Source organism: Podospora bellae-mahoneyi, chromosome 4, assembly GCF_035222275.1.
Source record: "Podospora bellae-mahoneyi strain CBS 112042 chromosome 4, whole genome shotgun sequence".
Classification (NCBI taxonomy): Eukaryota; Fungi; Ascomycota; class Sordariomycetes; order Sordariales; family Podosporaceae; genus Podospora; species Podospora bellae-mahoneyi.
In genome coordinates this window covers 3,563,568-3,589,736 of record NC_085883.1, presented here as the reverse complement: position 1 = coordinate 3,589,736, position 26,169 = coordinate 3,563,568, and the positions used below count along the sequence as shown (strand labels likewise).

General features: G+C 54.7%; 11 protein-coding genes and 1 non-coding gene across 12 annotated transcripts; 10 read left to right on the top strand and 2 right to left on the bottom strand.

Moving 5' to 3' along the window:
• Positions 1 to 91: 91 nt before the first annotated feature.
• On the top strand, positions 92 to 5,226 carry HFM1 (ATP-dependent DNA helicase MER3; the record flags this gene model as incomplete). Its single annotated transcript, XM_062878779.1, has 4 exons — positions 92 to 536; positions 619 to 822; positions 871 to 2,699; positions 2,764 to 5,226. 4 exons carry the CDS (start codon positions 92 to 94, stop codon positions 4,927 to 4,929), a joined length of 4,644 nt encoding a protein of 1,547 aa, XP_062732782.1. The 3' UTR covers positions 4,930 to 5,226.
• A 1,049-nt stretch (positions 5,227 to 6,275) lies between these two features.
• QC761_404970 (uncharacterized protein) lies at positions 6,276 to 7,640 on the top strand (the record flags this gene model as incomplete). Its single annotated transcript, XM_062878780.1, has 1 exon — positions 6,276 to 7,640. One exon carries the CDS (start codon positions 6,276 to 6,278, stop codon positions 7,638 to 7,640), a length of 1,365 nt encoding a protein of 454 aa, XP_062732781.1.
• A 525-nt stretch (positions 7,641 to 8,165) lies between these two features.
• QC761_404980 (uncharacterized protein) lies at positions 8,166 to 9,448 on the top strand (the record flags this gene model as incomplete). The annotated part of the gene is made up of 2 exons (XM_062878781.1): positions 8,166 to 8,332; positions 8,395 to 9,448. 2 exons carry the CDS (start codon positions 8,166 to 8,168, stop codon positions 9,446 to 9,448), a joined length of 1,221 nt encoding a protein of 406 aa, XP_062732780.1.
• A 1-nt stretch (position 9,449) lies between these two features.
• On the top strand, positions 9,450 to 9,862 carry QC761_0071680 (uncharacterized protein; the record flags this gene model as incomplete). Its single annotated transcript, XM_062872717.1, has 2 exons — positions 9,450 to 9,607; positions 9,823 to 9,862. The coding sequence occupies 2 exons, from the start codon at positions 9,450 to 9,452 to the stop codon at positions 9,860 to 9,862; spliced, it is 198 nt and encodes a 65-aa protein (XP_062732779.1).
• Positions 9,863 to 9,912: 50 nt separating this feature from the next.
• On the top strand, positions 9,913 to 10,473 carry QC761_404990 (uncharacterized protein; the record flags this gene model as incomplete). The annotated part of the gene is made up of 2 exons (XM_062878782.1): positions 9,913 to 10,218; positions 10,315 to 10,473. The coding sequence occupies 2 exons, from the start codon at positions 9,913 to 9,915 to the stop codon at positions 10,438 to 10,440; spliced, it is 432 nt and encodes a 143-aa protein (XP_062732778.1). The 3' UTR covers positions 10,441 to 10,473.
• Positions 10,474 to 10,758: 285 nt separating this feature from the next.
• Positions 10,759 to 11,626, top strand: QC761_405000 (uncharacterized protein). Its single transcript, XM_062878783.1, has 2 exons — positions 10,759 to 11,296; positions 11,356 to 11,626. The coding sequence occupies exons 1-2, from the start codon at positions 10,878 to 10,880 to the stop codon at positions 11,513 to 11,515; spliced, it is 579 nt and encodes a 192-aa protein (XP_062732777.1). The 5' UTR covers positions 10,759 to 10,877; the 3' UTR covers positions 11,516 to 11,626.
• A 707-nt stretch (positions 11,627 to 12,333) lies between these two features.
• On the top strand, positions 12,334 to 13,446 carry QC761_405010 (uncharacterized protein; the record flags this gene model as incomplete). Its single annotated transcript, XM_062878784.1, has 1 exon — positions 12,334 to 13,446. One exon carries the CDS (start codon positions 12,334 to 12,336, stop codon positions 13,444 to 13,446), a length of 1,113 nt encoding a protein of 370 aa, XP_062732776.1.
• A 913-nt stretch (positions 13,447 to 14,359) lies between these two features.
• On the top strand, positions 14,360 to 14,899 carry QC761_405015 (uncharacterized protein; the record flags this gene model as incomplete). Its single annotated transcript, XM_062878785.1, has 1 exon — positions 14,360 to 14,899. The coding sequence occupies one exon, from the start codon at positions 14,360 to 14,362 to the stop codon at positions 14,897 to 14,899; it is 540 nt and encodes a 179-aa protein (XP_062732775.1).
• Positions 14,900 to 15,625: 726 nt separating this feature from the next.
• Positions 15,626 to 17,674, top strand: QC761_405020 (uncharacterized protein; the record flags this gene model as incomplete). The annotated part of the gene is made up of 1 exon (XM_062878786.1): positions 15,626 to 17,674. The coding sequence occupies one exon, from the start codon at positions 15,626 to 15,628 to the stop codon at positions 17,672 to 17,674; it is 2,049 nt and encodes a 682-aa protein (XP_062732774.1).
• A 489-nt stretch (positions 17,675 to 18,163) lies between these two features.
• Positions 18,164 to 21,419, top strand: QC761_405030 (putative NRPS-like protein biosynthetic cluster; the record flags this gene model as incomplete). Its single annotated transcript, XM_062878787.1, has 2 exons — positions 18,164 to 20,786; positions 20,848 to 21,419. 2 exons carry the CDS (start codon positions 18,164 to 18,166, stop codon positions 21,363 to 21,365), a joined length of 3,141 nt encoding a protein of 1,046 aa, XP_062732773.1. The 3' UTR covers positions 21,366 to 21,419.
• A 293-nt stretch (positions 21,420 to 21,712) lies between these two features.
• On the bottom strand, positions 21,713 to 21,797 carry QC761_0071610. The gene has a single exon. It is a non-coding gene; the product is annotated as a tRNA-Ala (tRNA).
• A 236-nt stretch (positions 21,798 to 22,033) lies between these two features.
• On the bottom strand, positions 22,034 to 26,032 carry QC761_405040 (uncharacterized protein). The gene is made up of 3 exons (XM_062878788.1): positions 25,755 to 26,032; positions 23,378 to 25,688; positions 22,034 to 23,190 (listed from the first exon to the last, which is right to left on the bottom strand). The coding sequence occupies exons 1-3, from the start codon at positions 25,798 to 25,800 to the stop codon at positions 22,254 to 22,256; spliced, it is 3,294 nt and encodes a 1,097-aa protein (XP_062732772.1). The 5' UTR covers positions 25,801 to 26,032; the 3' UTR covers positions 22,034 to 22,253.
• Between the last annotated feature and the right edge of the window lie 137 nt (positions 26,033 to 26,169).

The window sequence follows — 26,169 nt, the reverse complement described above, 5'->3', positions numbered from 1 at the left end:
GGTGACGGAAGGTGTAGAATGGTGGAGTCGATTCCCCGCCTGCGTGGGCGTGCTTGAGGCAGGACCTGGAGTGACGGAAGGAGCCTTCGTGATGGGGCAAGCACCACCAGACGAATTGGCTTGTGGGGGGTTCTCCTTCCACCTCATCCCCGGGCAGCCCAGTTCATCTCCATCTTATCGTTTGATACTCGGGCATCCCGCATCCGCATTCTACAGCCCAAGTCCAGCTGCAAACGCCTCTCAACACGTGTTGCAATTCTTTCTGCCTCTGTCATACCTTCCACCCGGGCACTTCAGTACCTTGGGCAATTGGCACACCATGTCGCGGCCATGGAGGCCCAACCGACCCCATGTTGCCAAACGCAATCGTGTCGTGCCAGTACCTGACGACAGTGTACGTTCCCGGGACGCTTCCCGAGACACCGGTCACTCACACAATCACCGCTGCGCCTCGGAGATGGATCCCCGGACCCCGGACCAGTTCCGCTACTTGAACCAGCCGACGCAATTTGATGATCGACGGGGAGACGCCTACGGTAAGCTAGCTTATTCTTGTCGTTCTAGCCGTTACTTGACGCGGTTGAGTATGAACTCCCCTGATTAATTATTATTTTCAAGCCATTGAACAAGACCCCGAATACGAACACATCATTGCCGGTTTATCGCGACACACCGCCCCACACATGACAGAGAGACATGTTAGTCCTCCATACCAACACGCAAACACTCCTGGCTCCTTTCAATCGCAACACCACCCAGCCCACAACATCTCGCAGCCTCGCCACCACCTATCGCAACGACAACCATTGGCTTCATATTCAGGTCAGCATGGTGGAGGCGTTAATACGGAACTCTGCTAATTCTGTCCAGTCTCTCCCGTCCTCGAGCCTTCCGCCCGCAGTTGGTCGCATGCGAACTACAGCCCGCCCCCAGGGTCAACTACCCACACACAACCGTATCACACGTCGTTTGCAACTACAACAGCTACCCAACCGGACATTACACACCTTCAACCCCTTCCAACTCCCAGCACTACGCGAGAGCACGTTCCCTCTCAACGGCAGGGTACTGCGCCTGTTGTTCGCGGTATACGCCTCGTCAACTTACGAGAGGCCCTGCCAGACAAGTTCCGCGCCCTGTTCCCCTTTGAATTTTTCAACGCAGTACAGTCCAAGTGCTTCGAGGCAGTGTACAAGACCAACAACAATGTGGTGGTCTCGGCACCCACCGGTAGTGGAAAGACTGCCATCCTCGAGTTGGCAATTTGCAAACTTGCTCTCGATCGCGGCCACGAAAACTTCAAGATTGTGTACCAAGCACCCACCAAGGCCTTGTGTGCCGAAAAGGCTCGCGATTGGGAAAAGAAGTTTGGCCACATGAAGCTCAAGTGCGCTGAGCTCACCGGGGACACTTCCCAGGCCGAGATGCGGCGCGTTGGCGATGCTTCGATCATTGTTACCACCCCAGAGAAGTGGGATTCGATTACACGAAAATGGCAAGACCATCGCAGGCTTCTGCAGCTGGTCGAGCTATTCCTTATCGACGAGGTTCATATTCTCAAGGATGTCCGCGGCGCCACGTTGGAAGCAGTCGTTTCCCGCATGAAGACCATTGGAACCAATGTTCGATTTATCGCTTTGAGCGCCACCGTTCCCAACTCGGATGATATTGCCCAATGGCTTGGCCGGGACCATACCAACCAGCACCTGCCTGCACTGCGAGAGACATTTGGTGAAGAGTTCAGGCCTGTCAAACTGCAAAAGTTCGTTTATGGATACGAGTGCAACGGCAACGAGTTCATCCTTGATAAGCTGCTTGACTCCAAACTCCCCAACCTGATTGCCAGGCACTCTCAACAGAAGCCCATACTGGTGTTTTGCTTCACACGGAAATCCTGCGAGTCAACGGCCAGTCTGCTGGCCGAATATGCTGCTGCCAGGCCAAATGTGAAGCTGTGGCCTGCCCCCAAAGGCCGGATCCCCGTCATCAGCCGAGAGCTGCAGGAGATTGTCAAATTTGGTGTAGCATTTCACCATGCTGGTCTCGACGTTCAAGATCGAGGTGCTGTTGAGCAGTCATTTCTCAAGGGAGAACTAGGTGTCATATGTTGCACGTCGACATTGGCCGTTGGCATTAACCTGCCATGCCACACGGTTGTGTTGAAAGGAACAATGAGCTACGCGGATGACAAGCTTCAGGAGTGCTCTGATCTCGAGGTGATGCAAATGCTAGGTCGAGCGGGACGCCCCCAATTTGATGACAGCGCCACTGCCATCATCTTGACCAAGGCCGGCAACAAGGCACGGTACGAAAAGATGGTGTCCGGACAAGAAATCCTCGAGAGCACGCTTCATCTCAACCTGATCGAACACCTCAACTCCGAGATAGGCCTGGGCACCATCCACGATCTCGCGTCTGCAAAGAAGTGGCTTAGCGGCACGTTTTTGAGCGTCCGACTTCGACGCAACCCAAGCTTTTACCACTTGACTGGCAGTAATTGCAATCCCAGCCAGATCGACGCCAAGCTGGAAGAGATATGCGAGCGCGACATCAAGCAACTGCAAGAGGCCCAGTGTGTTACCGACAACGAGACATTCAAATCAACCTTCTACGGCCGCGCCATGTCCAAGTATATGGTTGAGTTTTCCACAATGAAGATGCTGTTGCAGATTCCCAAGGCTGTCAAGATGGGCGCACTGGTATAGATCCCACATGGCCTCACAGAATTATGTTGACCACGGCGCGCTGACCCCATGGCCACAGCTCACCATCCTTTCACAAGCCAGCGAGTTCAAAGAGTTTCGTTTCAAGCCCGCCGAGAGGCCTTTGTTTCGCGAGATGAACCAGTCCCCCCTCATCGTCTATCCAATCAAGGAAGCGGTCACGCAAACATGGCACAAGATCTCCTTGATGGTTCAGGCCCATTTGGGAAGCGTTCAATACCCCGACTCGGCCGATGCAGCCAAGGCTCGACGTCAACTGGTCTTGGAGCGCAAAATCGTGTTTGAGCGACTCAACCGCCTTGTCCACGCCGTGATTGACTGCAAAGGAAACGACTATGATGCGATTGGCATGAAGAATGCCCTCGAGCTTGCGAGAGCCCTCGCTGCAGAGTCATGGGAAGGTCGGGTGACACAACTGACCCAGGTACCCAGCATTGGGCCCGTTGGGATGCGTAAGCTTGCCAGCAAAGGCATCCGGACAGTGTTGGAACTCGCCGACATGGACAGCGTAGACATTGAGAGATTGATGGCTCGACAGGCCCCCTTCGGAATGACTATCAAGAGCTCTCTTGAAAAGTTTCCCCGGTTGAGCTTCGATCTGGAGCTAGTCAGCCACAAGTCTCAACCTAGGCCAACAGGAGCCACCGTTGGGGTGGAAATTAGGGCTAACTTACGGTATTTGAATCGACTCGGTCCACCGTATTGGAAGAAGAAGACACCTGACATCAACTTCCTGGCCGAAACTACCAGCGGGACCCTTTCGTTCTTTTGGCGAGGCAGCATGAGGAAGCTGGAGGTCAGCAAAGAGACAGGGTACGAATTGAAGTTCTGGGTTGGTCTCCAAAATGTTGATGACGACATTGTGTGTCACTTTACTTGCGAGGAGATTGTTGGGACGATGATATCCAAGACATTGAAACACAACATTCCTGCCTCAGCATTTCTCAAGCAAGCCGCTTTCTCCACCGTGCCCTCGAGCTGGGCTCCGCCAGCGACAGTCAAGTTCACTCAACCACGGACGATTGATGGCAGCAATGATGCTGATCAAATGGACGAGCTGGACGATGGTGGTATTGACGACTCTGACTTCATTCTCGCCGCTGAGCAGGCGGCCGCTCGGTTAGCACCGCGCCCACAGTCATCATTCACCACGCCATCTATCCAAGCACCCAGGTTTATGATGGAGGACCAAAAAGACGCTCAGGCGGATCAGTATCCAGGAATCCATGAGATGGTCGAGATGGCACAGGAAGAGCGTTCCTCTCAACCCGACTCCGATACATCCCCCCCAGTCCAGCTTCCAAGCGGAAAGTGGCAGTGTAATCATAACTGTGCTGGGGGGACTCTCACAAAGACGGGCAAGCCATGTACTCACAGATGCTGCAAAGAGGGACTTGACAAGCCACGAAAGCGGGCACCGCCCAAACCAAAGGTCAAGCGCACGGCCGAGGAGGCCTGGGATGGTTCTAAGAATACCCCTCAAGCTGCGGGCGATATGAAGCGGCCCAAGATTGAGTCGGTATCACGGCCCGGTGCCACTCAACAGGCACCAGGCCTCCGCCCGCCTGTTCGGTCTGCCGCAGTAGACTGGAATGCGTACGGGTTCACAGAGGAGGATCTGGAGTGTATCGATCTTTCATCCTATACCGATGATGAAGGCAATTCCGCTACCACCAAGTCAGAGCAGAATGTAATAACAATGTCCAAGCCCAAACGAGAAAATGAAGTCCGTACAGCCGCACAACCTCCTCGCCATTCAGAGACGGACGATGAGGCCGACTTGCCCAGTCTGGACGAGCTTTGTGCAGCGAACACTTCAGCCATACGGAAAACGCCCGGTGCGGCCTGGCCGCGGTTTCAAATGCCTTTCACAAATCCAACGGCCTTCAGACCTGGCGCCTCTGACGTGGTGTTGTTTGAAGGCATTGCCAAAAAGTTTGAAATTTCAAACACCTGCAAGGACTTGAACTCTGATGAGGGTAATACACCCTACCCTAGCAGTTCGCCAATGTTTGTGTCCCAAGAATCGCCAGCAAGCTCGAATATGTCGACGAACGAAACTATGGCGGTCACTCGCGAAACGCAAATGAAGGAGGAGGTTCGGTCTGGCAGGACCTCGTGGCCGGACGGGTTGCCCGACTGGGTGAAGGTCGACTCCAATAGGGAGATTGTGGATTTCTTTGGGCCGTGTGTAACATATGTATGAAATGAGGGGGTTTCGATGTGAAGATTGGATGGGAACGGCTTGGAGGATCGACATTGCTTTGATAAAACACATGGCTACTCTTTAGTAGGCGCATTTCAACATGAAGCTTACCTGCACGGATTCCATGGTGGAAGCGGACGGGGATATGAGGGTCGTCGGAATCAAGGACATTATTTAGCCAATAGGCACAAGCGGAGAAAAGCATACAGGCATAATATAGCTTTAGACGTCCTCTGGGATAAAGAGGTCCAGGTAGCGGGGTTGTCCTCGGCAGATGAATCCAGTGTTTGATCAAGGTGTTGTTGAGAACGACCATTTAACATGACATTGTGACCGAGAGCACCTTGGGGGCCCTCCAGGGTACCCCGCGCCTCGAACAATCCTATTCCCACCAAAACATGAGGCTATCACGACTGCTTTTGTGGACGGCCGCCGGGGCTGGCGTGTGTGACGCGGTGACAGTCGAGGAACTAGCCCACAATGTCTCTCGCATCGAGTCCCTCCGCGAGATCAAGGATGTAACTTCAACGTTTGCGCAGCTAGCCCAGTTCGGCCGCTACGCTGACATGGCGGCGCTGTTCGCTCCCGAGGGTACTCTACTCTGGGGCAACACCTCCATCCAGGGTCCCGAGGCGATCAAGACATGGCTTGAGGCAGACGCGGGGGACATGAACGGCCGCCTGCCTGGATCACTCGACACGATGGTTCTCGCCACACCGCTGGTGAACCTAGCTGTGGATGGCAAGACGGCGGAAGGGAGGTGGAACGGGTGGAGATTTCAGGGGGACGGGAAGGGGGCCACGAGGATGAGGGGGGGGATATGGGAGAATGAGTACTCTGTCACGCAGGAGGGCAGGTGGGAGATAGGGGTGATGAGGTATCATGAGCTTTACGAGGGGGGTTATGAGGGTGGGTGGAGGAATGTTGGGGGCAGGGATTTCGGGTTGGTGCCTGAGTTTCATTATACTGCCGAGGAGGCGGGGGTGCCGATTCCGAGGGGGGTTGCGGGTGTGGTTGGGGAGGGACCGGAGGATGTCGGGTTGGGGAGGAGAATAGAGGATTTGAACGATGAGGATGAGGTGAGGAACTTGCAGCATGCTTGGGGGTATTATGTCGATCGGAGGCTATGGGGGGAGGTGGGGGAGCTGTTTGGGAGTCATAGTTGGGGGGTTTTGAGGGTGGATAATGTGGGAGTTTTTGAAGGGCCGGGGGGGATAAAGGAGGGGTTGGAGAGGTGGATGGGGGGTGAGGGGTTGAAGCAGGGGGTTCTGAACGAGCATCTCATTTTTGATACGGTGGTCAAGATCCGGCAGGAGGTTGACGAAAACGTGCCGGATGCGGAGAGGATGGCGGATGCGAGAGGGATCGAGATTGGGTTGGTTGGGGACCAGGAGAAGGGCACGGCATCGTGGCGGTTTAGCTTCTTCCAAAGCTCATTTGTCAGGCGGAATGGGATCTGGCAGTTTCTCAATGTCACGATCGCACCGTTGGTTGTGGCGAATTACTCTGATGGTTGGGGGCACGGGGGAGTTATGCCAGCGAGTACTGTTGATCCAGTGTTGCTGGATTACACCACGAGGGGTACCAACAAGCCTATCGCTCAGACAGCGACGGCAGACTCCCTCGAAGAGCTATCCCGTCGCCTTTCTAGGTCATATGGCTACGAAGGCGCAGAATCCATCTCCAACGCCTATGGCTTCTATATCGACTTTATCGACGGTGCCGCCTGCTCGCTCATGGCCGCCATCCACCACCCATATGCCAACAAAGAGTCACCGTTTGCCGGATTCTACCACACCCGTCAGAGAGTCCTGGAGGCGTGCACACAAGCATACGGCACGTCCGCTCGTCCCACCCGATCTGCTATATCCTTTCACTGGAGGCCGCAGCCGGTGATTCACGTTTCCCAAGACGGGCGTTCAGCGAGTTTGAGAGCGAGGCTACTGCAACCAGCCACCGACCAGACTGCAGGGACGATCAGAGGGGGCATGTACCATGACCAAATGGTGCTAGATGAGAATGGGAGCTGGAAGCTGTGGAGTTTGACGATTGATGAGTTTTACTGGACAATGAATAGCTGGAAAGAAGGCTGGGGAGGTGTGGAGGTGAGAGACAAGGACGCGCCGGATCAGCCTCCTCCCAGAGACTTGGTTAGGCAGTACCCGCCGGATCTCTGGCTGAATGAGATGGAAGGGGAAAGAGAAGTTGGGTTTATGGGAGGGAGGGAAAGGTATGTTTCTTGGCCAGAAATTCAGAGAATGTGGTTTGGGTATAGAAATCCAGTCAGTGGAGGGGTGCCGGAGAACGGATCGTACTGGCCCGGGTGTGTGCCTTGCTATCAACATAAACCGGAGTGGGGGATGACGAAGCATGGATGGCAGGAGCCGCCTACTGGACCGACGTTGGTGAGGGCCATGTTTGCGCCAGGAAATGGAAGTTCGGATGATGGGACGTTTATATCGGTCTCGGTGACACCAGGACCGGGAGAGGTGGTGGAAGGTGTGGTGAGGTTAGCTGGAGAGCAAGTTGAGCTGGAGTATGTGTTGACGGAAAAGGACGAGGGACGAGTGACGTTTGAGTTGCCCAGAAATCTGTCTGGGGGCTTTCACTTGTTGGAGGCCACGTTCTCGGGGAGCAACAGGTTAAAGCCGGGAAGAGACATGATCGATCTGACACTCCCAGGAGGACCGGGCTCGCGGTTGGGTGACTGATCGCTTCTTGGAAGGTGACCACATCAGTGTCCCTCTGCGGTCAAGATTGCTTCCAGAAGCATTTGACCCCTTTTTTTTTATTTTTCCAAGCCCCGGAGGATTTGTTCCAAATATGCGCCCTGCATGATGGTCTGTGCCTTCGACAGGGGCCCAAGACAAACACCCTGATTTGGGTCGAGGTAGGGAGCTGAAAGCATGAAATAATTGCCCAATTGGGCCGTTGCTTCTTTTCTATCAATCACAGCCACTCATATCAAATATCTTGCCATTCCTCTTCGTCTGTTGTTGGTCAGTTTCCAGCAAGCAATCTCAAGCGCCTCAATAGTTCAACGTTCCCGAGAGTCTGGATCGGCAAAACAACACTATCGAACAGCCACTGTTTCTGCCGCCGCAAACACCAGATGACCATGAAAGTAGGTATGGGATAAAAGGGTCTGGGCCCTCGATCAAAACAAAAGGTTGCCCATGTTCTTTCATTAATCAAACTCCGTGTCACTCTTTTGATTTCTGTCACTCGTTTTAGCCATGAAGAACTTTGGGGCTGTTGCTCTGACTGGTGCTGCCCTGCTGCAGGTAGGTTCTGCTGCTTGCTGTCGCAGCAACCACTGTTTGAAAGCTGTTGTCTTGGCCAATGATGATGGAATTGCTGATTGTTCGGCCAATCTGGTCGTTACCTTGACACCCTCGGCTGTGTAAGTTGCCCTGGACCGCAGCGAGTGTACTATACCCAAAGGTACTGACGAGTCAAATGCAGCACCTTGACCGAGACATTGACGGTGATCGAGAGCGCAGTCGAGACTGCTTTGTTCACTGAGACGTCAACCGAAACCGCATCGACCGAAACAGTCCTCTTCACTGAGACGACCACAATCACGGCTGCCACACAGACGAGTATCGTCCTCGAAACCACCACAGTTCCCGTTACTACCACCGTCGTCGAATCGGCCTCGGCCGTCACCACGACTGCGTTCGTCTATCAACAGCAGATGACGGCTCGCGATGTTGCGTCTTCTCTCCCCGAGTATGTCACGGATGTGTGTGCCGACTGGGAGAAGTATGTCAAGGCCTGCAGTTGCGTCGGCATTGAACCCTCCACCGTCACGGCAGCCGCAGCGACCGAGACTGTCACCGTGACAGCTGGTGACGCCATCACCACGACTGTGGCCACGCTCTCTACCACCCAGACCGACGTCATCACTGTCACGGAGACTATCTCGGCCACTGCCACGGACATCGTCTCCGCCACAGAATTGGCAACCGTTACCGACACTGTCACTGCTTCCGAGACGACTACTGTCCTCACAACGTCGACCCCTACGAGCGTGGTATCGCTCACGTGCAAGCCAACGGGCACGGTATTCCTGGCCTCTGTTTCGCCATTTTGGGACGGATCGACCCGGTGGATGAACGTCGTCAACAGCAACATCGTGGCCTGGCAAAGCTTTGCCGGCGGTCGTCCAAGTTCGACATCATACACTGCCATCTGGACCACTGATAGCAACGGTTACTTGGGACTCAAGTACACCACCGGAAACACGGAGACCCTGGAGGCGTATGTCAGCAAGAGCTCTACCGGCCCCTCGGTGCAAGTGTCGGTCAGGACAAAGTCTGTTGTTGAGGCTGCTGTCGCGGCCGGCACACACGAGAGAGTGAAGGCGTGCATTGACCCCGTCACCAACGAAGTGTACATGTCTGGGCGGGGGAAGATGAACATTCTGGAGTGTGGCAATGGTCTGTATCTGTCCAGTGGCACCACGGGCTCAGACATTCGGTCAGACTGCCACTTGATCAAGCCCAAGGACAGTTGAAATGTTTTTTCCCGCAATGGTAGGCGTGGAGACAATCGTTGATGGCATCCAAGTATTTGACCCTAGTAGCAAGAACAAAGCGACGCATCACCCCCATATTTCCTTGCGAACCCTCCCAAGCTTGTGCGATATCTTCTGGTACGTGAACGTGATTACAAGGTAGGTTAACCCGCAGCTGGTTTCCACACTGTATCCAGACAAGTACCTTACTCATCATCACAATTGTAAAGCTTTATTTCAGCCCTATGGAGGTTCACGAACTGTTACACAGTAGGACAAACGCCCAGAAACAGTACGTAATAGTTTCGTTTTCGTCATTCTGGAGTTGTATCACGCCAGAATGGCAACACCTATTCACTTAGATACAACTACAGAGAGGCTGGTAGACATCTGAACTTCAACACCTCGCTGTAACCTCACCTGCACACTACAAAATATTTCTCTTGAGCATTGCCGGCATCACAATGTTCAAGTTCACCACCCGCCTCACCACAACCGCACGCCAAGCCGCCCGGCGCCGACTCTCAACCACCCCCGCCCGCCTCCAGATACTCCCTGTAAAAGTCACCGGCACCGGCACTGGTACCCTTCAAAAAGTTTCCGTTCCAGGGAAGCCATACACCTTCACGGCGGACACCTATCCCGTTCTCGGCGGCGCTGACTCGGCCCCCTCACCGGTTGTCTATTCCCTTGCCAGTCTGAGCGCATGCAACCAAGTCACTGGCTCTGTTGTCGCGAGTAATCATGGGATCAAGCTTGGAAAGTGGGACGTGAGCGTCGAAGCACAGCTTCCAACGGCTGTGCTGGTCAACGGGGAGCAGGGGAACCCGAACTGGGAGAGTCTGAAGCTGAGTGTGCGGGTGCAGACGGATGTGGAGGGGGACAAGTTTGACAAGTTTGTTTCTGAGGTGGAGAGGAGATGCCCGATCACACAGTTGTTCAAGTTGAGTGGTGTCAAGTATGAGAGCGAGTGGGTTAATGAGAAGCTGTGATGGTTTTATGCCAGGAGGGAGCGAGGAGGCTTGAAACATATAGCACCTATGTATTTCGTGTTAGTAGACCGTTTCGATGCTTACATATCGAGGAAGCGTGTTCTTTGAGCACAGGTTACGCCTTCAGTCAGCCGCACCGAAGGTTACCACAATCATGCCACGTTGTAAGGGCGGAGAACACTGTCGGCAGACGCGTGCAGCCACTAGGGCTTTGATAGGCCGCAATGCCACTAGGAAAGTAAACAGGGGTGTGGGTGGCGTGGCTCGTGAGGTGAGCAGCTGAAAGCCGAATCGGATTCTTTTGGAGATTACCAAACTTCCCCGGGCGCGTCAGTCCTTGGGTATTAAAAAGCTGGTGCGGAGTACTTGGCACTCTTTTGACGTTCCCCCAGAGTCCTTCCAGGTTCCCATCGCGTCGTACTCTACGCAACATCAAAATGAAAGCCTCCGTCGTCACCCTTATAACGCTCCTGAGCTTCTCGACCGCCACCCCACACAAACGAAGAGATGGCAAATGCGGGGGGCCTCCAGATCCAATCAAAACGTGCACAAAGACGCTCGAGGCCTTGAAATGGACAGTCGACGACTTCGACTTCCATGCCTCTTACGTCTTCACCAACCCGGCTCACCAGAACTCGTGGGGTTATGTCAACTTTAACGTTTCCAACGATGTCGTGCCCTACACCGCTTCGTGCAGTGCCTCTAGCAACCAGCTGTCCGACTTCTTCTATGGGACCGTCGAGTATGCGTGCACACTGGCGGGAACTGGTGTGCCGGCTGGGGCGAAGGTTGGATTCAAATTCAGCAGACCTGCTGGCACGTTGGAGATCACTGAGACTATCGACTGCAGTGACAAGTAGGTTACCCAATGCATCATGTATACCTGGTAGCCAGCTCACTGACATACATGAGCAGGCTGTTTTCTGTGAGCGGAGCGACCACCTTAACCCTGTCATGCACCGACGTGACAACGCAGAATCCTAGCTGGACGCCTGGACAAATATACAGCGCTCGCGAGATCAAATGCGCGCCAGTTGATGTTACGATCGGAGCGGGGAGTGTGACGGCACTGTAAAGACTGTCGGCGCCCGTGTATCTATGATGAAAGAATTGGAGATTTGTCAACGGTTGGGTATCAGACTGTATGCACTCTTATCGAAGAAAGTGAAGAAAGTGAAAGTTCGAGACGGGCAGGTCAACCAGTGCCTACCCTGGCCTTCCAAATCCATGCGCATTGTCACCGGCATGATTACTACTTTATAGCAAACGTCATCGGTTCGGTCAGACACCTATAATAGGAGCAAGCCCCTGATACCAGATCCCTTCAGCTTTGTCTCACTTAACCACCACCCTCTTCATTCCTTGCAACGACGTCATTGCATTCCCCAAGGTCCCACGGTACGCAGCACAACTGGGCGTATTTGACAATCCTTCCGGCCGTATGACCTGGGACAAGAGATCGATCGCCACAAGTGCCGGTCTACGCATGGCAAAAGCTTGCCAAGAAAGGTGCCAACCCGCCAAGAAGTCACAGCTATAGCATATATATGTTGATAATCCCGGCGCCCCTGGAGGTGAGAGGTCACTTGCCTCTTTCATACACCACCGACCAGCCAAGACCCGGGACAAGAACTGCGGAGTGGTATTCTCTACCTGTTTGTTTATCGGCTATAAGTCCACCAATACGTGCGAAGAGCCTGAACAAGGTCAGCAGTTGTTGATCCCTTGGTTTCTTGAATAGGCTATTGCCGCAGCACCAACGGACCTAATTCCCATAACAAGCACTGAGTAACAAGAGCTTCTATATAATTCGACCCATCTGCCCAACCACCACCCTGAAGAGGCTGTCACCTCTTTTCTGGCCAGGCACTGAATAGCAAAGAGCCAGTAACCATGAGATTCGGACTTTCTACCGCCTACGCCCTGGCGTTGGTAACCGGTGCTTCGGCAGCACCATCGACCGTGACAGCTCGTCAGAACTCCCCATTCAACACGGCAGCGATCACCGACTTTGCCGAACCATGGGCTCTTGCTTTCCTGCCCGATAACCGCATCCTCGTGACCGAGAAGAGGGGCCAGCTGCGTCTTGTTGATCCAAACACCAAGGCCAAGGGCACCATCACCGGTGTGCCTTCAGTCCGCTACGGAGGCCAGGGTGGGTTCGGAGACGTCGCCCTGCACCCCCGCTTCTCTGAGAACAACCTGATATACATCAGCTATGCCGAAGCCGGCACCGGAGGGTCTGGCGCAGCGGTTGCGCGGGCCAGGCTGGTGCTCAACACCAGCGGCGGCGGCGCTCTGCAAAACGTCGAGGTCATCTGGCGCCAGTCGCAAAAGGTCAACGGCGACGGTCACTTCGCCCACCGCATCCTCTTCGACTCCAACTCTACCCTCTGGATCTCATCCGGCGAGAGGCAGCAGTTTGACCCTGCTCAGTCCATGACTTCCAACCTCGGCAAGATCATCCGCTTGAACGACGACGGAACGGTCGCGGCCGGCAACCCGTTCACTGGCACAGTCGGTAGCCAAGTCTGGGCACTGGGTGTCCGCAACCCCCTGGGCATCGACTTCGACGAGCAGGGCCGTCTTTGGGAGGTTGAGATGGGACCGATGGGCGGTGATGAGCTCAACCTGATTGAGAAAGGCGGCAACTATGGGTGGCCGATTGTGTCCCAGGGCAACCACTACGACGGCCGGCCTATCCCGAACCACAATACACGCCCCGAGTTCATTGCGCCCAAAGCCTTCTGGAACCCCGTCATCTCCCCATCCAGCGTGATTATCTACAAGGGTGACCTGTTCCGCAACTGGAGGGGCAATGCCATCATCAGTGCCCTCGGAGCTCAGGGCTTGGTGCGCGTGGAGATTACCGGCAACACGGCGCGGGAGGCTCAGCGCATCTCACTCGGACGACGCATTCGCTGTGTCCGACAGGGGTCTGATGGCGCATTGTGGGTGCTGGAGGATGGTGCCGGTGGAAGACTTCTCAAGCTCACTCCCCGTTGAATGGATTGAAACCTGAGCACACTTGTGAGATAGCAGCTGCCAGCCATAGTATGTAAGGCTCAGTGGGGGCAGATATCTAGGTTGTCGGACTGGACATTCAAGTGCTTTTATTTCTAGTTCATAGATAAATTCACGGATGTAGCCAGTCGAAGACAGTCCTCATCATCAACCATTGCGTCGCCAAGATTAAGGAGAGCTGCGGCTGACTGCCCAGCATCGATTTCCCTGCTTTTGGGATCTGTGATGATAACTCGGTGTTATGCCCTTTTCATCATTATCTAACCAGCCGCAGCTACAGGAATCAGCCTCAAAGTCTCATGTGTTTCTGGAAATGATTTTCGGATTTGCGGCTGATGGTGTTCACCAATTGTCTTTTCGAAAACCACCCTGAGTTTGTTACACCACCAACAGCTGCCACGCCACAGCCATCGTCAGATAGATGGCTTGCCCAAAACGTTCAATGAGATGGAAATGGTATTCATCCTAGATGCGCATGCTTTTGTCGGGCAGTGTTAAGCCGGGCGGGAGAGACATAGAATATCATCAACGCCGAACTCATAACAAGATGCCTGTTGTTGAACCAATGCTTGGGCGGATGTACGCCAAGACGTCTGTCGGATTTGCGAAGCATGCCGAAGGCTGTTGACTTCTTGCTCGTGATAGTATTATTTTTGCCTGGCTGAAATGATGAGACGCCTCTGATGATCATGAGCGGTTCAAGACTGAAAGAAGAGGCATCCTGGGAGGGACAAGACCAGACGACAGGAGCTTTTCTCGTCTATAAGTACAAGCACCCGTCCTCACGACATGTCGACTCTCACTTCATCAACTCAAACTCAACAGCTAGGCACTAAACACAAGTCTCAGAATCGCCAACCTTCATAGTTGAACCGCCCCATCTATTCACCCCAAAATGAAGCTCTCACTCCTTCTCCTCGGCCTCCTCACGGCCATCCAAGCCTCCCCAGCTCCGGCCCCGGTCCCGGCCCCGGTCTCAGCCATCGAAGTCCGCTCGCCCACCGACCTCTCCGCCCGAGAAAAGGTCGTCTCCCGCACCATCAACCTCTCCTCCACCCTCGTCATCCGCGACGACGAGCCCTGGCCGGTCAACCACAGAACATACACCCGCACCCACACTCTCGCCCCCGTCATCGTCGGCACCAAGACCGGGTACACCCAGAAAGTCACCTACGAGGCCAGAGTTGGCGGCGAGATCCGCGTCGAGGTGCACTTGACCCTCACGCTTCGTCCTTCTGACTTGTCGGTGCTTGTCAACTACCAGATGCTGCTGTTTGAGGGGACCAGCACCAGCACCAAGGATCTCGACGGGAAGATTGAGGGCTCGCGTCGGGTTTTCAAGAACACGGATGGGATGATCAAGAATACGGTGCACAACACTGATGAGGGTGGTGATCGGGCTGGGTTGGAGCTCAAGGTTGTCAATGCCCCTTGATTCCCGTCATGTAAAGGCCATGGTGAAGTGCAGGAAGCTATTGGAAGTGTGGCAATCTGGAGGGTCAGCAAGTACACGAGCAGTTTGGCCAAGCTTTGCGGAGGAAAGGGAGATTTTCTATTTTCTGTACACCACCCGTACTGTCTCCAATGTTCGTTTCCGTTCTAGTAAATCGATCAGACACTCTTTCGTACCTTTCCTCGAATATGTCATACACCTATCTTCTAATTCCATTGAGGGTGAATCCAATAAGACATGCACATGGTGCCGCTCAAGAACCGGAGATTCGACTTGGACCACTTTTCCAGCTGGCAAAGGACCGGCGGGACGGGATGTTTGGTTTGTGATTATTTTCCTCGCTTGGAAAACCTACACCCTCCAACATCCTATCGGCGACCCGGGAAAGTGGCGTAGAATGCTCTGTCGTGTAACCCGGCACCGGCTGATATCTCACGTGGAAATTTGGCCCAATGCCGTTATAGGCCTTGTGCTGTACCTGCGAATGCAAGTCAGCAGCTCTATTGAAATTTCCGGCCACCGCCGCGCGGTGAACGACTGCAGCGGACATCGTTCCCAATTGGTTCCCAGTGGACTGACCCTGTTAACGGCAAGGGGGGACCTGCGGGGAAAGGGGTCCCTGTCTGGGCCGGTAGCCAGTCCGGGGCCTTGTGGCAGGGTTAGTCCAGTCTTGGGTAGTATTTTCGGTATGGTGGGTTCTTCAACACCATGCCATTGTGCTGTAGGTTGTGCTTTGGCTGGGATTCTTCGGGCGGAGGGGGGACAACTCCTATAAAGGCCGGCATCGTTGGTTCGGTGAGTTCATCCCTCCCTAATAGCTTCACTCATAATCCTCTCAGCGGCCTCAACATGGTCACAGTCAACCTCCGGGCGACAACTGTCGCAGCTGTACTAACTGTTCTAGCTGACCAAACGACGGCAACATGCCCCTCCCGTTTCTCCTGGGAGAACAATGTCTTGACCAAAGCGGCCATCAACAGCACCAACAACGCAGAGCTCTTTGACTTTGGTTCCGTCGAGGGCACGCCGGCGAGCTCCAAAATCATCGGTGGCATCCCAAGACCGAGATGCAAAACCTTCCCCGGAGATCCCCTCTGGCCATCCAACTCGGTATGGAACCTCCTCAACCTGACGCTCGGGGGCGCGCTCATCAAGACAGTTCCCCTCGCCGCTCCATGCTACAGCGACTGGCCTCAGTACGACGCCGCTCAGTGTGAATACGTCAAAACAAACTGGAACAGACCACAACTCCATGTCGAGGACCCAACTTCGGCCATGTTCCCGCTCTGCCAAGGGCAAACCTGTATGCCCTTGGATCACCCCGGCCAGATCTACGACAACTGCACCTTGGGAGGGTATGCTTCCTATTCCGTCGCCGTTACCAAGGTATCCCAGATTCAGCTGGCACTCAACTTTGCTCGCGCAACCAACATCCGGCTGGTGGTGAAGAACACGGGTCATGATTTCGCCGACAAGTCTATGGGTGCTGGTTCGCTGTCTGTCTGGACTCACAAGCTCAAAGAAATCCAGTACATTCCGGATTACACCTGCAACGGACACTCGGGGCCAGCTCTCAAGCTCGGTTCCGGGGTAGAGACAGAAGAAGTCTACCAAGCTGCCGAGGCACACAACGTCACCGTCGTTGGCGGTGAGTGCAGAACTGTGGGCATGGCGGGCGGGTATATCGCCGGAGGTGGCCACTCCCCCATGTCTTCGCTTGTGGGCATGGGTGCCGACCAAGTTCTCTCGCTCGACGTCGTACTTCCCAACGGTCGTTTCGTCACCGCCAGCCAAAGCTCGTACCCCGATCTGTTCTGGGCTCTCCGAGGAGGCGGTGGCAGCACCTATGGCGTGGTCACCTCGGTGACTGTCAAGGCCTACCCTCAGATCCCCGTTTCAACTCTCGGCTTCGTCTTTGGCACCTCCCCCAATGTCACAGCGGACACTTTCTGGGCTGGTGTGGAAGCATACACAACCTATTTCGACACCTTCACTGCGGTCGGCGCCTACGGGTACTGGCTCATTGTGAATATTGGCCCGGGCCAGTTCTTCTTCAGCATGAACCCCCTGTGGGGAGGCAACATGACGCTCGCTCAATTCCAACCTCTTATCCAGCCCTTCTTGGACGACCTCGCCAATCTCGGCATTTCTATTGATCCTGTCTGGAACGAATACCCCAGCTTATACCAAGCACACTCTGGCACTTTCCCCCCAGAGAACGTGGGAGGGGCTGACAACCGCGCCGCATCTCGGCTCTTCCCAAAAGACAACTTCATCAACCCAACCAAGAGGAACGAAACGATGGCTGCTGTGCGGTATGCCGTCGAGGCAGGCGGTATCTTGATTGGCTACAACATCCGTGCTGCCCCCAACTCAGCCGTGAACCAGACCAACAGTGTCAACCCCGCCTGGAGAGAGACAACCGGCTTCTTCATTCTCGCAGCTGCCTGGCCTGCCGATGCCAGTCCTGCCGTCATCCAAGCGCAGAGCAACATTTTAACGAATGACTGGATGGCGAGGTGGAGACAGGTGAGTCCAGGGGCGGGAAGCTACCTGTCCGAGGGTGATATCAATGAGCCGGACTGGCAACAGTCTTTCTATGGCTCGCACTATCCGAGACTGCTCCAGCTGAAGAAGAAGTATGATCCGACCGGCTTGTTCTACGCGCATACAGCTGTCGGAAGCGAGGACTGGGAGGTAGAAGGACAGCTGCCGGGGCTGCCGACTCAGAACGGGCGCTTGTGCAAAAAGCCTTGAGTGTTCCTGTGTACCTAGATATGTCTGAAGAAAGGCTTATTTCCAAACCACCTCAACAGACGTTTTGTGGTGGTGGGAACGCCACGCCGGTAAGCACCGCATGAAATGTCTCTTGTCTGCAGCAGCCATAGGCCGTGTCTGTCATGAAAGTGCTAGCTGAGAACGCCCACTATCCGAAACCGTGATTCGGATCATGATGTGTTCGATATCAGATGATCATCCTCGGGCCGTGCATGACTTTTGACCTATCGTAGCACGAGTACCGCCTGCGTGGTGTCGGAGTCCGCTCTGCATGTTCAGACCACAAAAGTTGAGATGAGGATCCGATGAGTGAGCGGCCTTCAGGATTTGGCCGAGACATGACGTGAGTGCACGTCATGAATGTCTGAACACGGTCACCACGGACCTCCAAGCGCGGGATAAAACACCCCCATAACCTAGGCAATTCCATATCTTCACAAGAAGTCTTCAAGAAACTCGTCGTTCAGCATGTTGTCCCCTACCGTCCTTGTCGACCGTCTGGCCGTAGACAAACCGAACGACGTGTGGGCCAAAATCCCCGTGACTTCATTCCAAGGAGAAGCCGGCTGGGAGGACATCACCTTTTCCCTCCTCAAAAATGCCGTCGACGCGACGTCTGATTTCATCGTCCGGAAATTTGGGCCGGGAGAGACTGAGGAGGTGCTTGCTTACATGGGTATCAATGATATCCGGTACCCCTTTGTCATTCTCGGCGCCCTCAAGGCAGGCTACACGACCCTTTCACCGTCGCCCCGTAACTCAAAAGAGGGGACCTCGGCGCTCCTCAAGACAACAAAATGCTCAAAGTTTCTTTGCTCGGGGGAATTCTTTTCTCATATGGCCAAGCTGTCGACATCCATGCCGAGCCTCCAAATGCTCCAGATCCCAACCGTCGATGAACTTCTCATGCCGTTTACCCCCGCTTCGACAACTCCAAAGGGACGGGCCAGCTACTCAGACCATGAGACTCTCATAATCCTCCACACAAGCGGCACAACTGGCCTCCCCAAGCCCATCCACATCAAGGCCGGCGTCTTTTCCACCTTTGAGACGATCACATCGATCCCCACCCCGCCAGGCCGCACCAGCACCCACTGTTCTCTCCTCCTCACCCGCCTCGTCTTATCCGTCACTCCCTTTTTCCACATCTTTGGCATAAACTTCCTCCTCCGTGCCCTCCACTACCAAAAGCCCATCGTCCTCCTCCCAGCCGACAAGCCACCCACAGCGGAGCTCATCCTGGAATGTATCGTCAAGACCAAGCCCAGCGCCCTTGCCTCGGCCCCTTCTATGATAGAGGACATCTGCCGCCTCCCGACTGGCCTCTCCGTCCTCTCCACTCTGGACTTTGTCTTTTACGGTGGCGCCCCTCTGGCCGAAGCGTGCGGGAACCAAATCTCAGAGGTGACTTCCCTCTACAACGGCATCGGATCCACCGAGGCCTTCTTCATGCCTACGCTCCTGCTCAAAGACCCCAAAGACTGGCAGTATTTCGAGTGGAACCTAGAGGCTGGCATGGTGATGGAGCCGACGGACGAGAACCCCAACTTGGCAGAGGCAGTGATCAAGCGGCGTCCAGATGGCAAGTACCAGTTTGCCTTTTGGAACTTTCCGGAATTGCAAGAATGGCGGACTCATGACCTGTTTGAGGAGCATCCCACCAAGAAAGGGCTGTGGAAGTTCGTCGGGAGGCTGGATGATATCATTGTCTTGAGTAACGGAGAAAAGGTCAACCCGGTGGCGTTTGAGAAGATTGTTGATGGCCATCCGTGGGTTCAGGGGGCTTTGATGCTTGGTGCGGGACATTTCCAAGCTGGGATACTGATTGAGCCATCAAAGGATCATCAGGGTGATGACAAGGAAGAGTTTATCGACAAGATCTGGCCGTTGATCGAGGAGGCCAACGCCGAGTATCCTGCGTATGCGAGAGTGTGGAGGTCAACAATTATGTTGACCAAGCCAGAGAAGCCGTTCAAACGAGCTTCCAAAGGCTCCATGATGAGACAGGCGACGTGTAAGCTGTACGAAACTGAGATCGAGCAGCTTTACAAGACGCAGGAAATGGCTGTCGAGGAATCTGATGCAGCAGGCCAAAGCAATGATGATGTTCAAGAACTTGTTCGGAATACCGTCCGCTCTGTCCTCGGAAGTCGGGCGGCAAGGCTGACTGATGATGCCAATATTTTCCAACTGGGCGCAGACTCGTTGCAGGCATTGCAGCTTAGCCGTATCTTGACTTCGTCTCGCCTTAAATGCAACGCCAAAACAGTCTATGACAATCCGACTGTCGTCCAGTTAGCAAAGGCAGTAAGTGCTTCTAAAAAAGACCAAAGCCCTGAGAATGCGGTCTCCCGCGAAGAGCGCATGTCAGCCATGATCTACCGCCACTCGCGCTTCCCGAAGTTGGCATCACCCCCCTCACCTCCCAAGTCACCGCCCGCAACCTTCAACGTCCTCCTCATCGGCTCGACCGGATCGTTGGGAAGTTACATTCTCAAAGAGCTCCTAGACACACCGGACATATCTCAGATCTTCTGCCTCAATCGCTCTGTGAACGCCCGAGAGCGACAACAAAAGTCCTTTGACGATCGTGGCCTTGGTTCCATCTCCCCATCCCGAGTCCAGTACTTCACAGGTGAAACCTCGGCGCCCAACTTTGGCCTCGAGTTCCCTCATGACTTCGCCTCTCTCCAGCACCAAACCGACATGGTCATTATCAATGCCTGGCCCGTCAACTTCAACAGCCCACTCGAGGCTTTTGAGCCCGTCATCGCCGGCACAAAGCAGTGCGCCGACTTTTCTTCAGGCTCCCCTCGTAAACCTCACATCGTGTTCATCTCCTCCGTCGCAAGCATTCTCAACTGGGCTGCCGTTCGCCACATCCCCGAAGACGGCAGCGAGATCATCATCGGCGAAGACTGGGACCCGGACAACAGCCTCCCGGCCAAACAGGGATATGGCGAGTCAAAACACGTCGCGGCATCCATCTTATCCAACGCCCTCCACGCAGGCCACATCAACTCGGTCGCCGTCCTCCGAGTCGGCCAGCTCGCCGGAGCAGCCGAAAAGTCCGGTGTCTGGAACCGACAAGGTGTGCCGCCCTTTTCCCCTTGCTCCCGTCCGTGAGTAGACACCTAACCTTTGCCCAAAAGAATGGTTCCCCTCCCTCCTCAAAACCTCCACCGCAACCCTCCACCTCCCCTCCTCCCTCCCCTCCGCCATCGACTGGGTCCCCGCCGACCTCGCCGCCCGCGCCGTCGTCGACCTCTCCCTCTCCTCCTATCACCGCTCCACCACCACCGTCCAAACCTTCAACCTCGTCAACCCCCACACAGTCTCCTGGTCCTTCCTCGTCCCCGGAATCCAAGAGTTCTACTCCCCCACCCGCAACATCAGAATAATCCCCTACACCGACTGGGTCGACGAGCTGAAGCGCATTAGTCCCACAGCCACCGATGAGCAGATCGAGCAGATGCCCGCGTTGAAACTCCTCGACTTCTTCGAGGGACTAAACAAGGCACGTGCTGCCAGCACAGGCGGAGAGGAGGGCAAGCAGGTCGAGGTGAGGTTCGCGACGGGACACGCCGTGGCGAAGAGCAAGGCGATGGCGGGGATGGGTGCGATCAACGGTCGGATGATGAGGAAGTGGATGGAAGAATGGGGATTTTAAAAGAACATTTCAGATCCAGTCACCTGGAAAACGCGAGGAGAGGAGGGAAGGCACGCAATGACAAACAGGACTGTTTTTGGTGGACCCTAACCCTTCCTCGGCTTGTTCACCCCCTGAACTGTTGCTTGGGTGGGTGCCCCTTATCCAACACCCAAAGAAGCAGGACAATAGATACCTCCAAGCCAAAACCGCAGTTAAAAGATGTTTTTTTTGTTTCTCTCTTGACACACCACCAACGTTTATCATCGCGCTTCTACTTACGCCACCTACATTCAGCCCGACCTCAAACCAAAGCGCCTTCCCATCAAAATGACAAGGCCCAAATACATCTTCAACAACAAACGATAGGGCGTGTGGCTCAGTTGGTAGAGCGTTCGCTTAGCATACTCACCTGTATGCGAAAGGTCCTGGGTTCGATTCCCAGCTCGTCCAAACATGGAGCATATGTTCCAAGTATCTCTTTTGCTCTTTGTCCTGGCTGACAGGTCTCAGGGTCGAAAGAGGACAATTGGCCATCATCATGAGCGTTCCTCCTTTTGCTCTCCAGCTAACCCCAGCATGAACTCAAAGACACGAAATATGAAGATGTAGGCCTGATCAGCTTTACGCTACCAACTTCGGCTGGCAAGACAACCTCGACTGAAAGCAGAGTACAAAAGTATAACATCGATTCCTAACAAGTGGATTGCCTGCTTGGCCAAAACTTTTTATATAAACCCAGAGCCTCCGCCGAACCTGTGCGCCTAATAACCCTCCCTTGTCCCATGTCATCAGGTCAGAAAACTCATAGCACAAAGTGCTGACGATGGAAACCATTCAAAAAAACATCCACCCATTCCACGCTATGCATCAAACGCCCGGACACCTCATCTGCCTAGCATCACCAGCTCAAGCGAGACCAGCCAACTGCAAGACGGTTGGGTGGTTGTTAAACAGTCCCTGGTTGAGCTTGAACAGTCCTTGGACCATGTGGCGAACAATCTCGCGGGTCTCGTCGTCGAGCTGATCCGCGGGAGGGCTGAGGACAGCCTCAAACACGGGAATAAGCTGGGGGGCGAGGCCTTGGATGGTAGGCTCGTTCAGCTCAAACAACTTGCTGATGCACTGGTAGACAGGCGTGTTCTCCTCAAAGTCCTCCTTCAGCGGCAGGAGACCGACAAGAGCAGGGAGGACGTGAGGAAGAGGAACCTGGTCAGCGTGAGCCATGATCATGCGGCAGAGGCAACCAGCAGCATTATCCTTGATGCGAGCCTCAGGGATCTGGAGCATGGGCTCAAGCTTTTGGAGGATGGTCTGGTAGTGAGGAAGGTAGATGTTGGAAGCCGTGGAACTGAAGATGAGCTGTCCAACAGCATACGCAGCATTACTCTTGGTCTCCTGGTCCGTATCCGACAAGCGTTTGAGAAGCAGCTTCAGAAGCTTCTCGGTGTAGGGGGTAACAGTCTCGCCCATGTTGGCAGCGCACTCAGCAATGACGCCGACGCCGGTGGACCTCTCGATGTTCTCGGCCTCGGAACCGGCGAACTTGAGGATGGGCTTCTCGAAGATCTTCCAGAGCTCGTTGAAGTCAGGGCCGAGGGCAATAGCAAGGCCAATCACGACGTCAAGGGCCGTGTCAATAACAAGCCAGTCATACTCGGATGAACCCAGCACCTCCTGCTCCTCGTCGTCATCGCCAAGATCCTGCTGGCAGGGGTGGGAGCGAGTGATGATGGCACCAACGGCAGTGATGGTCTCGGTCAGGAAGACGTTGTCGGCAATAATAGCCGGTCCACATGTCTTGAGAGTGGCCGCAACATTACGGTTGATGTCGGTAACAACAGACCTTGGTTCATACATGTTAGCCTCTGATTGCAACCAAAACTGCCAAACGGACGAAGTGATGAAAAGGAATCAGGAGTAGATAATACGCCATCTCAGCATCCGCATTAAATGCGTCTGAGTGAGCTGGGTTAAACGTAGTGTGGTCATCATGGAAGGGAAAAGTAGGGTGAACGCTGGGAAGTACATACCGGTCTGCTTCTTGCTGCCAGATGGCGCTGGTGGCCTTGGTGACAATCTCGCCAAGCTTAACAATGGTTTGGGTGGGGGCCTGCTTGAGGGGAAGACCGGGCTCCCAGCTGCTGCCAGTCTCCTGCTCCATGAGCTGCCAGACACGCGCATACGCACGCCACAAGGTGGAAATAGCGCACTTGCGGCAGCCCTCGTACGAGTGCTCAGCGAGAGGGGCGACCATCTCGATCGACTTCTCGAGGTACTGGGCAATCTCGGCAGGGCCGCAAGCGTGGGTGAGCAGGTCACCGAGGATCTCAAGAGCAACTTCCTTCTCCAGCGCCTCGAGAGAAACACCAATCTCGTCCCACTCATCGTCATCATCGTCTTCCTCCATGAAGCTCTCCTCATCCTCGAGATCCTTGATCTTGATCTTCTTACCAGCGGCGATGATGTCGTCATCGGTGCCGACAATTCCCTTCTCTTCCTCACTCAGCTTGAGGACCATTTCCTCCTCCTCCAACTGGAGGCTGTTGAAAAGGGCCTGGAAAACGTCAGGCAAGAAGGGCGCAAACTCCTTTCCGTAGACCTTGGCCAAGCTGCTCCAGAGAATGAAGCTGGACTCCCTGAGGCGGGTGTTATCGAGGTGGAGTCCCTCGTGGCTTGACTGCATAATGTCCACCACATATGGTTGGAAAGCCTCGGCACCGACGGATACCGCCATGCGAGCCATGGCATCCAAGACACCACTGCGCACAGCCAAGTCATCCTCGGAGCTCTTGATCTGGAGGTAAGGGGCAAGAGCACGGACAATCGTCTCGAAAGAAGGCTTGAAGTCGGAGCCCAGAGACTCGGCAATGGCACCCAGGGCGCCAGAGGCAGCAATCTTGACCTTGTGATTGTCGTGGTTGATAAGACCGCCGATGAGGCCAATAAGCTCACCAGAGTATTGCTTCATGAAGTCGGATTCGAGGGCGTCAGACATGGCGTCAAGAGCACCGCAAACTGAGCGGATGATCTCAATATTCTTCTTGGCAAGAGACTGGTCCTGAGTCTCGGCAGTGGCAGCCTGAAGGTTCTTGACTAGACCGGTCATGATAGCCTCGTTGAAGGGAATAAGCTCCTCAGCGATCTCGTCGGCAAGGTGGGCAAGGCCAATCAAGGCCGTATGACGAACACCGACATCGTTATCGTTCAGGAGGGCGATGACAGATGGCATGATGGACTCGATCTGGGAGGCGACGAAATCCGGGGAACCCTCGACCACGTTGCCGAGGGCAAGGACACCGGCCTTTCTGAACCCTGGCTCGGCGTGGCTGGTCATCTGTGGAAGCGCATCAAGCAGAGGGACAATGACCTGGCGAGGAGGGAGATCACTCGACAGTGCGTCCAACAAGGAGAGAGCAGAGCGGGCAGGGGACATCTCGTCCTCATCCTCGTCATCGTCAATCTCGGTGAGGATCAACAAGCTCTTTTGTGTGAGCTGCTCGCCCATGCCCTTCATGCCTTGGATCTTCATGCGGCGGTAGCGAACAGTCTGAACCAGGAAGGAGATGGCCTGGGAGCGAACGTCATCGTCCGCCTGCTTGTTGGCCGCGAGATCGATCATGAACTGGACCAGGTCCCTGAGATAATTGCCAAGTAACGCGGACTCATAAGCCAGGAATTGCTGGAAGACCTCGAAGGCGTTGGTTATCTTCTCATCGTCCTGGGCCGTGACAGCATCCTTGAGCACATCCACCATGGCGGGAATGAGGGTCTGGAGCTTGGCGACGCTCTCCTCATCCTCGAGAGGCTCGAAGAGCATGAGCATGGCGCCAACCGACATCATGCTGTTGATGCGAACCTCTGCGCTGGCCGAGTCACGAAGGGTATGGCTGAAAAGCTCGAGCAACTTCATCATGTCGTCGGCAAACGCGACTGGGTTCTCCTCGAGAACACTCATGATGATGAAGGAGCCAATCTCGCGCTGTGTGACATCGGCATTGGCGCCCAAGTTGAGCAGCGAAGGCACCAGGTCGGGCCACTGGCCATCCTCCAGATCAAGGGCAGCGATGGCGGCGACGAGACGCGACTCAGCATGGCGGGCTCTGGCGAGCTGCTCTCTCATGACAGCCTGGACGAGAGCCTCGCGGACCTGGCCCTTCTGTTCTGCGGCGACCTTTTCCCAGTGCTTGACGGCCAGGCGGGCAGCCTGGACCGAGGCGAGATGCCGAACATTGGGGTCCTCGTGTGTCGCAACAATCTCGATCAGGAGGAGGAGCGACTGGGGGTCTTTGAAGTAGTTTTGTTGGAGCTCAGCCGTGACGGCCTTGACTCTCTGGGTATCGGCTGTCAGGGCACAAAGGTTAGCAGGAGATAAAAAATGAAGGGGATTATCGGGAAAGGGAAACTTACGGACTTGCGAGTCCACGAGGAGGCCCACCAACGTTTGCTTGTCCATGGTGCAGCCAGGCAATGACAAACAAAAACAGAAAGAGAAATGCAATGGAAATGGGTATCAACAAACAGAAGGAGGGCGAAGGGGAAGGGGAATGAAAAGAAAAGTCAAGAGACGGTCTCCGCCTGGGAAGGTGGGCAGTGAGGGAGATGATGGGTTTGTGGGAAGGAGGAGGGAATGTCCTGGGCCACCACCGACGAGAATGAGAAAAAAAATCAGATTTTCTACCATTTTCAGTGTGGAGGTGGAACTGATAAGAGATTGCTTAGCGTGGGGCGCATTTCAGTGCGGGGCACCCAGGCACGCGCAAAAGAGGGGTCCAAAACCTTTTTTTCTGTGTCTGCCCCTCCTTTTCACCTCACCGCTTTCCCG

What these genes read in the sequence shown, in the direction of transcription:
- QC761_405000 (XM_062878783.1), top strand. Translation starts at nt 10,878, where the DNA reads ATGAAAGCCTCCGTCGTCACCCTTATAACGCTCCTGAGCTTCTCGACC. An exon ending in ACTATCGACTGCAGTGACAA is followed by an intron (nt 11,297 to 11,355) that starts GTAGGTTACCCA and finishes ATACATGAGCAG; the next exon opens with GCTGTTTTCTGTGAGCGGAG.
- QC761_405040 (XM_062878788.1), bottom strand. Translation starts at nt 25,800, where the DNA reads ATGGACAAGCAAACGTTGGTGGGCCTCCTCGTGGACTCGCAAGTCC. An exon ending in CCTCGTGGACTCGCAAGTCC is followed by an intron (nt 25,689 to 25,754) that starts GTAAGTTTCCCT and finishes GTGCCCTGACAG; the next exon opens with CCGATACCCAGAGAGTCAAG. An exon ending in TGGCAGCAAGAAGCAGACCG is followed by an intron (nt 23,191 to 23,377) that starts GTATGTACTTCC and finishes GTATGAACCAAG; the next exon opens with GTCTGTTGTTACCGACATCA.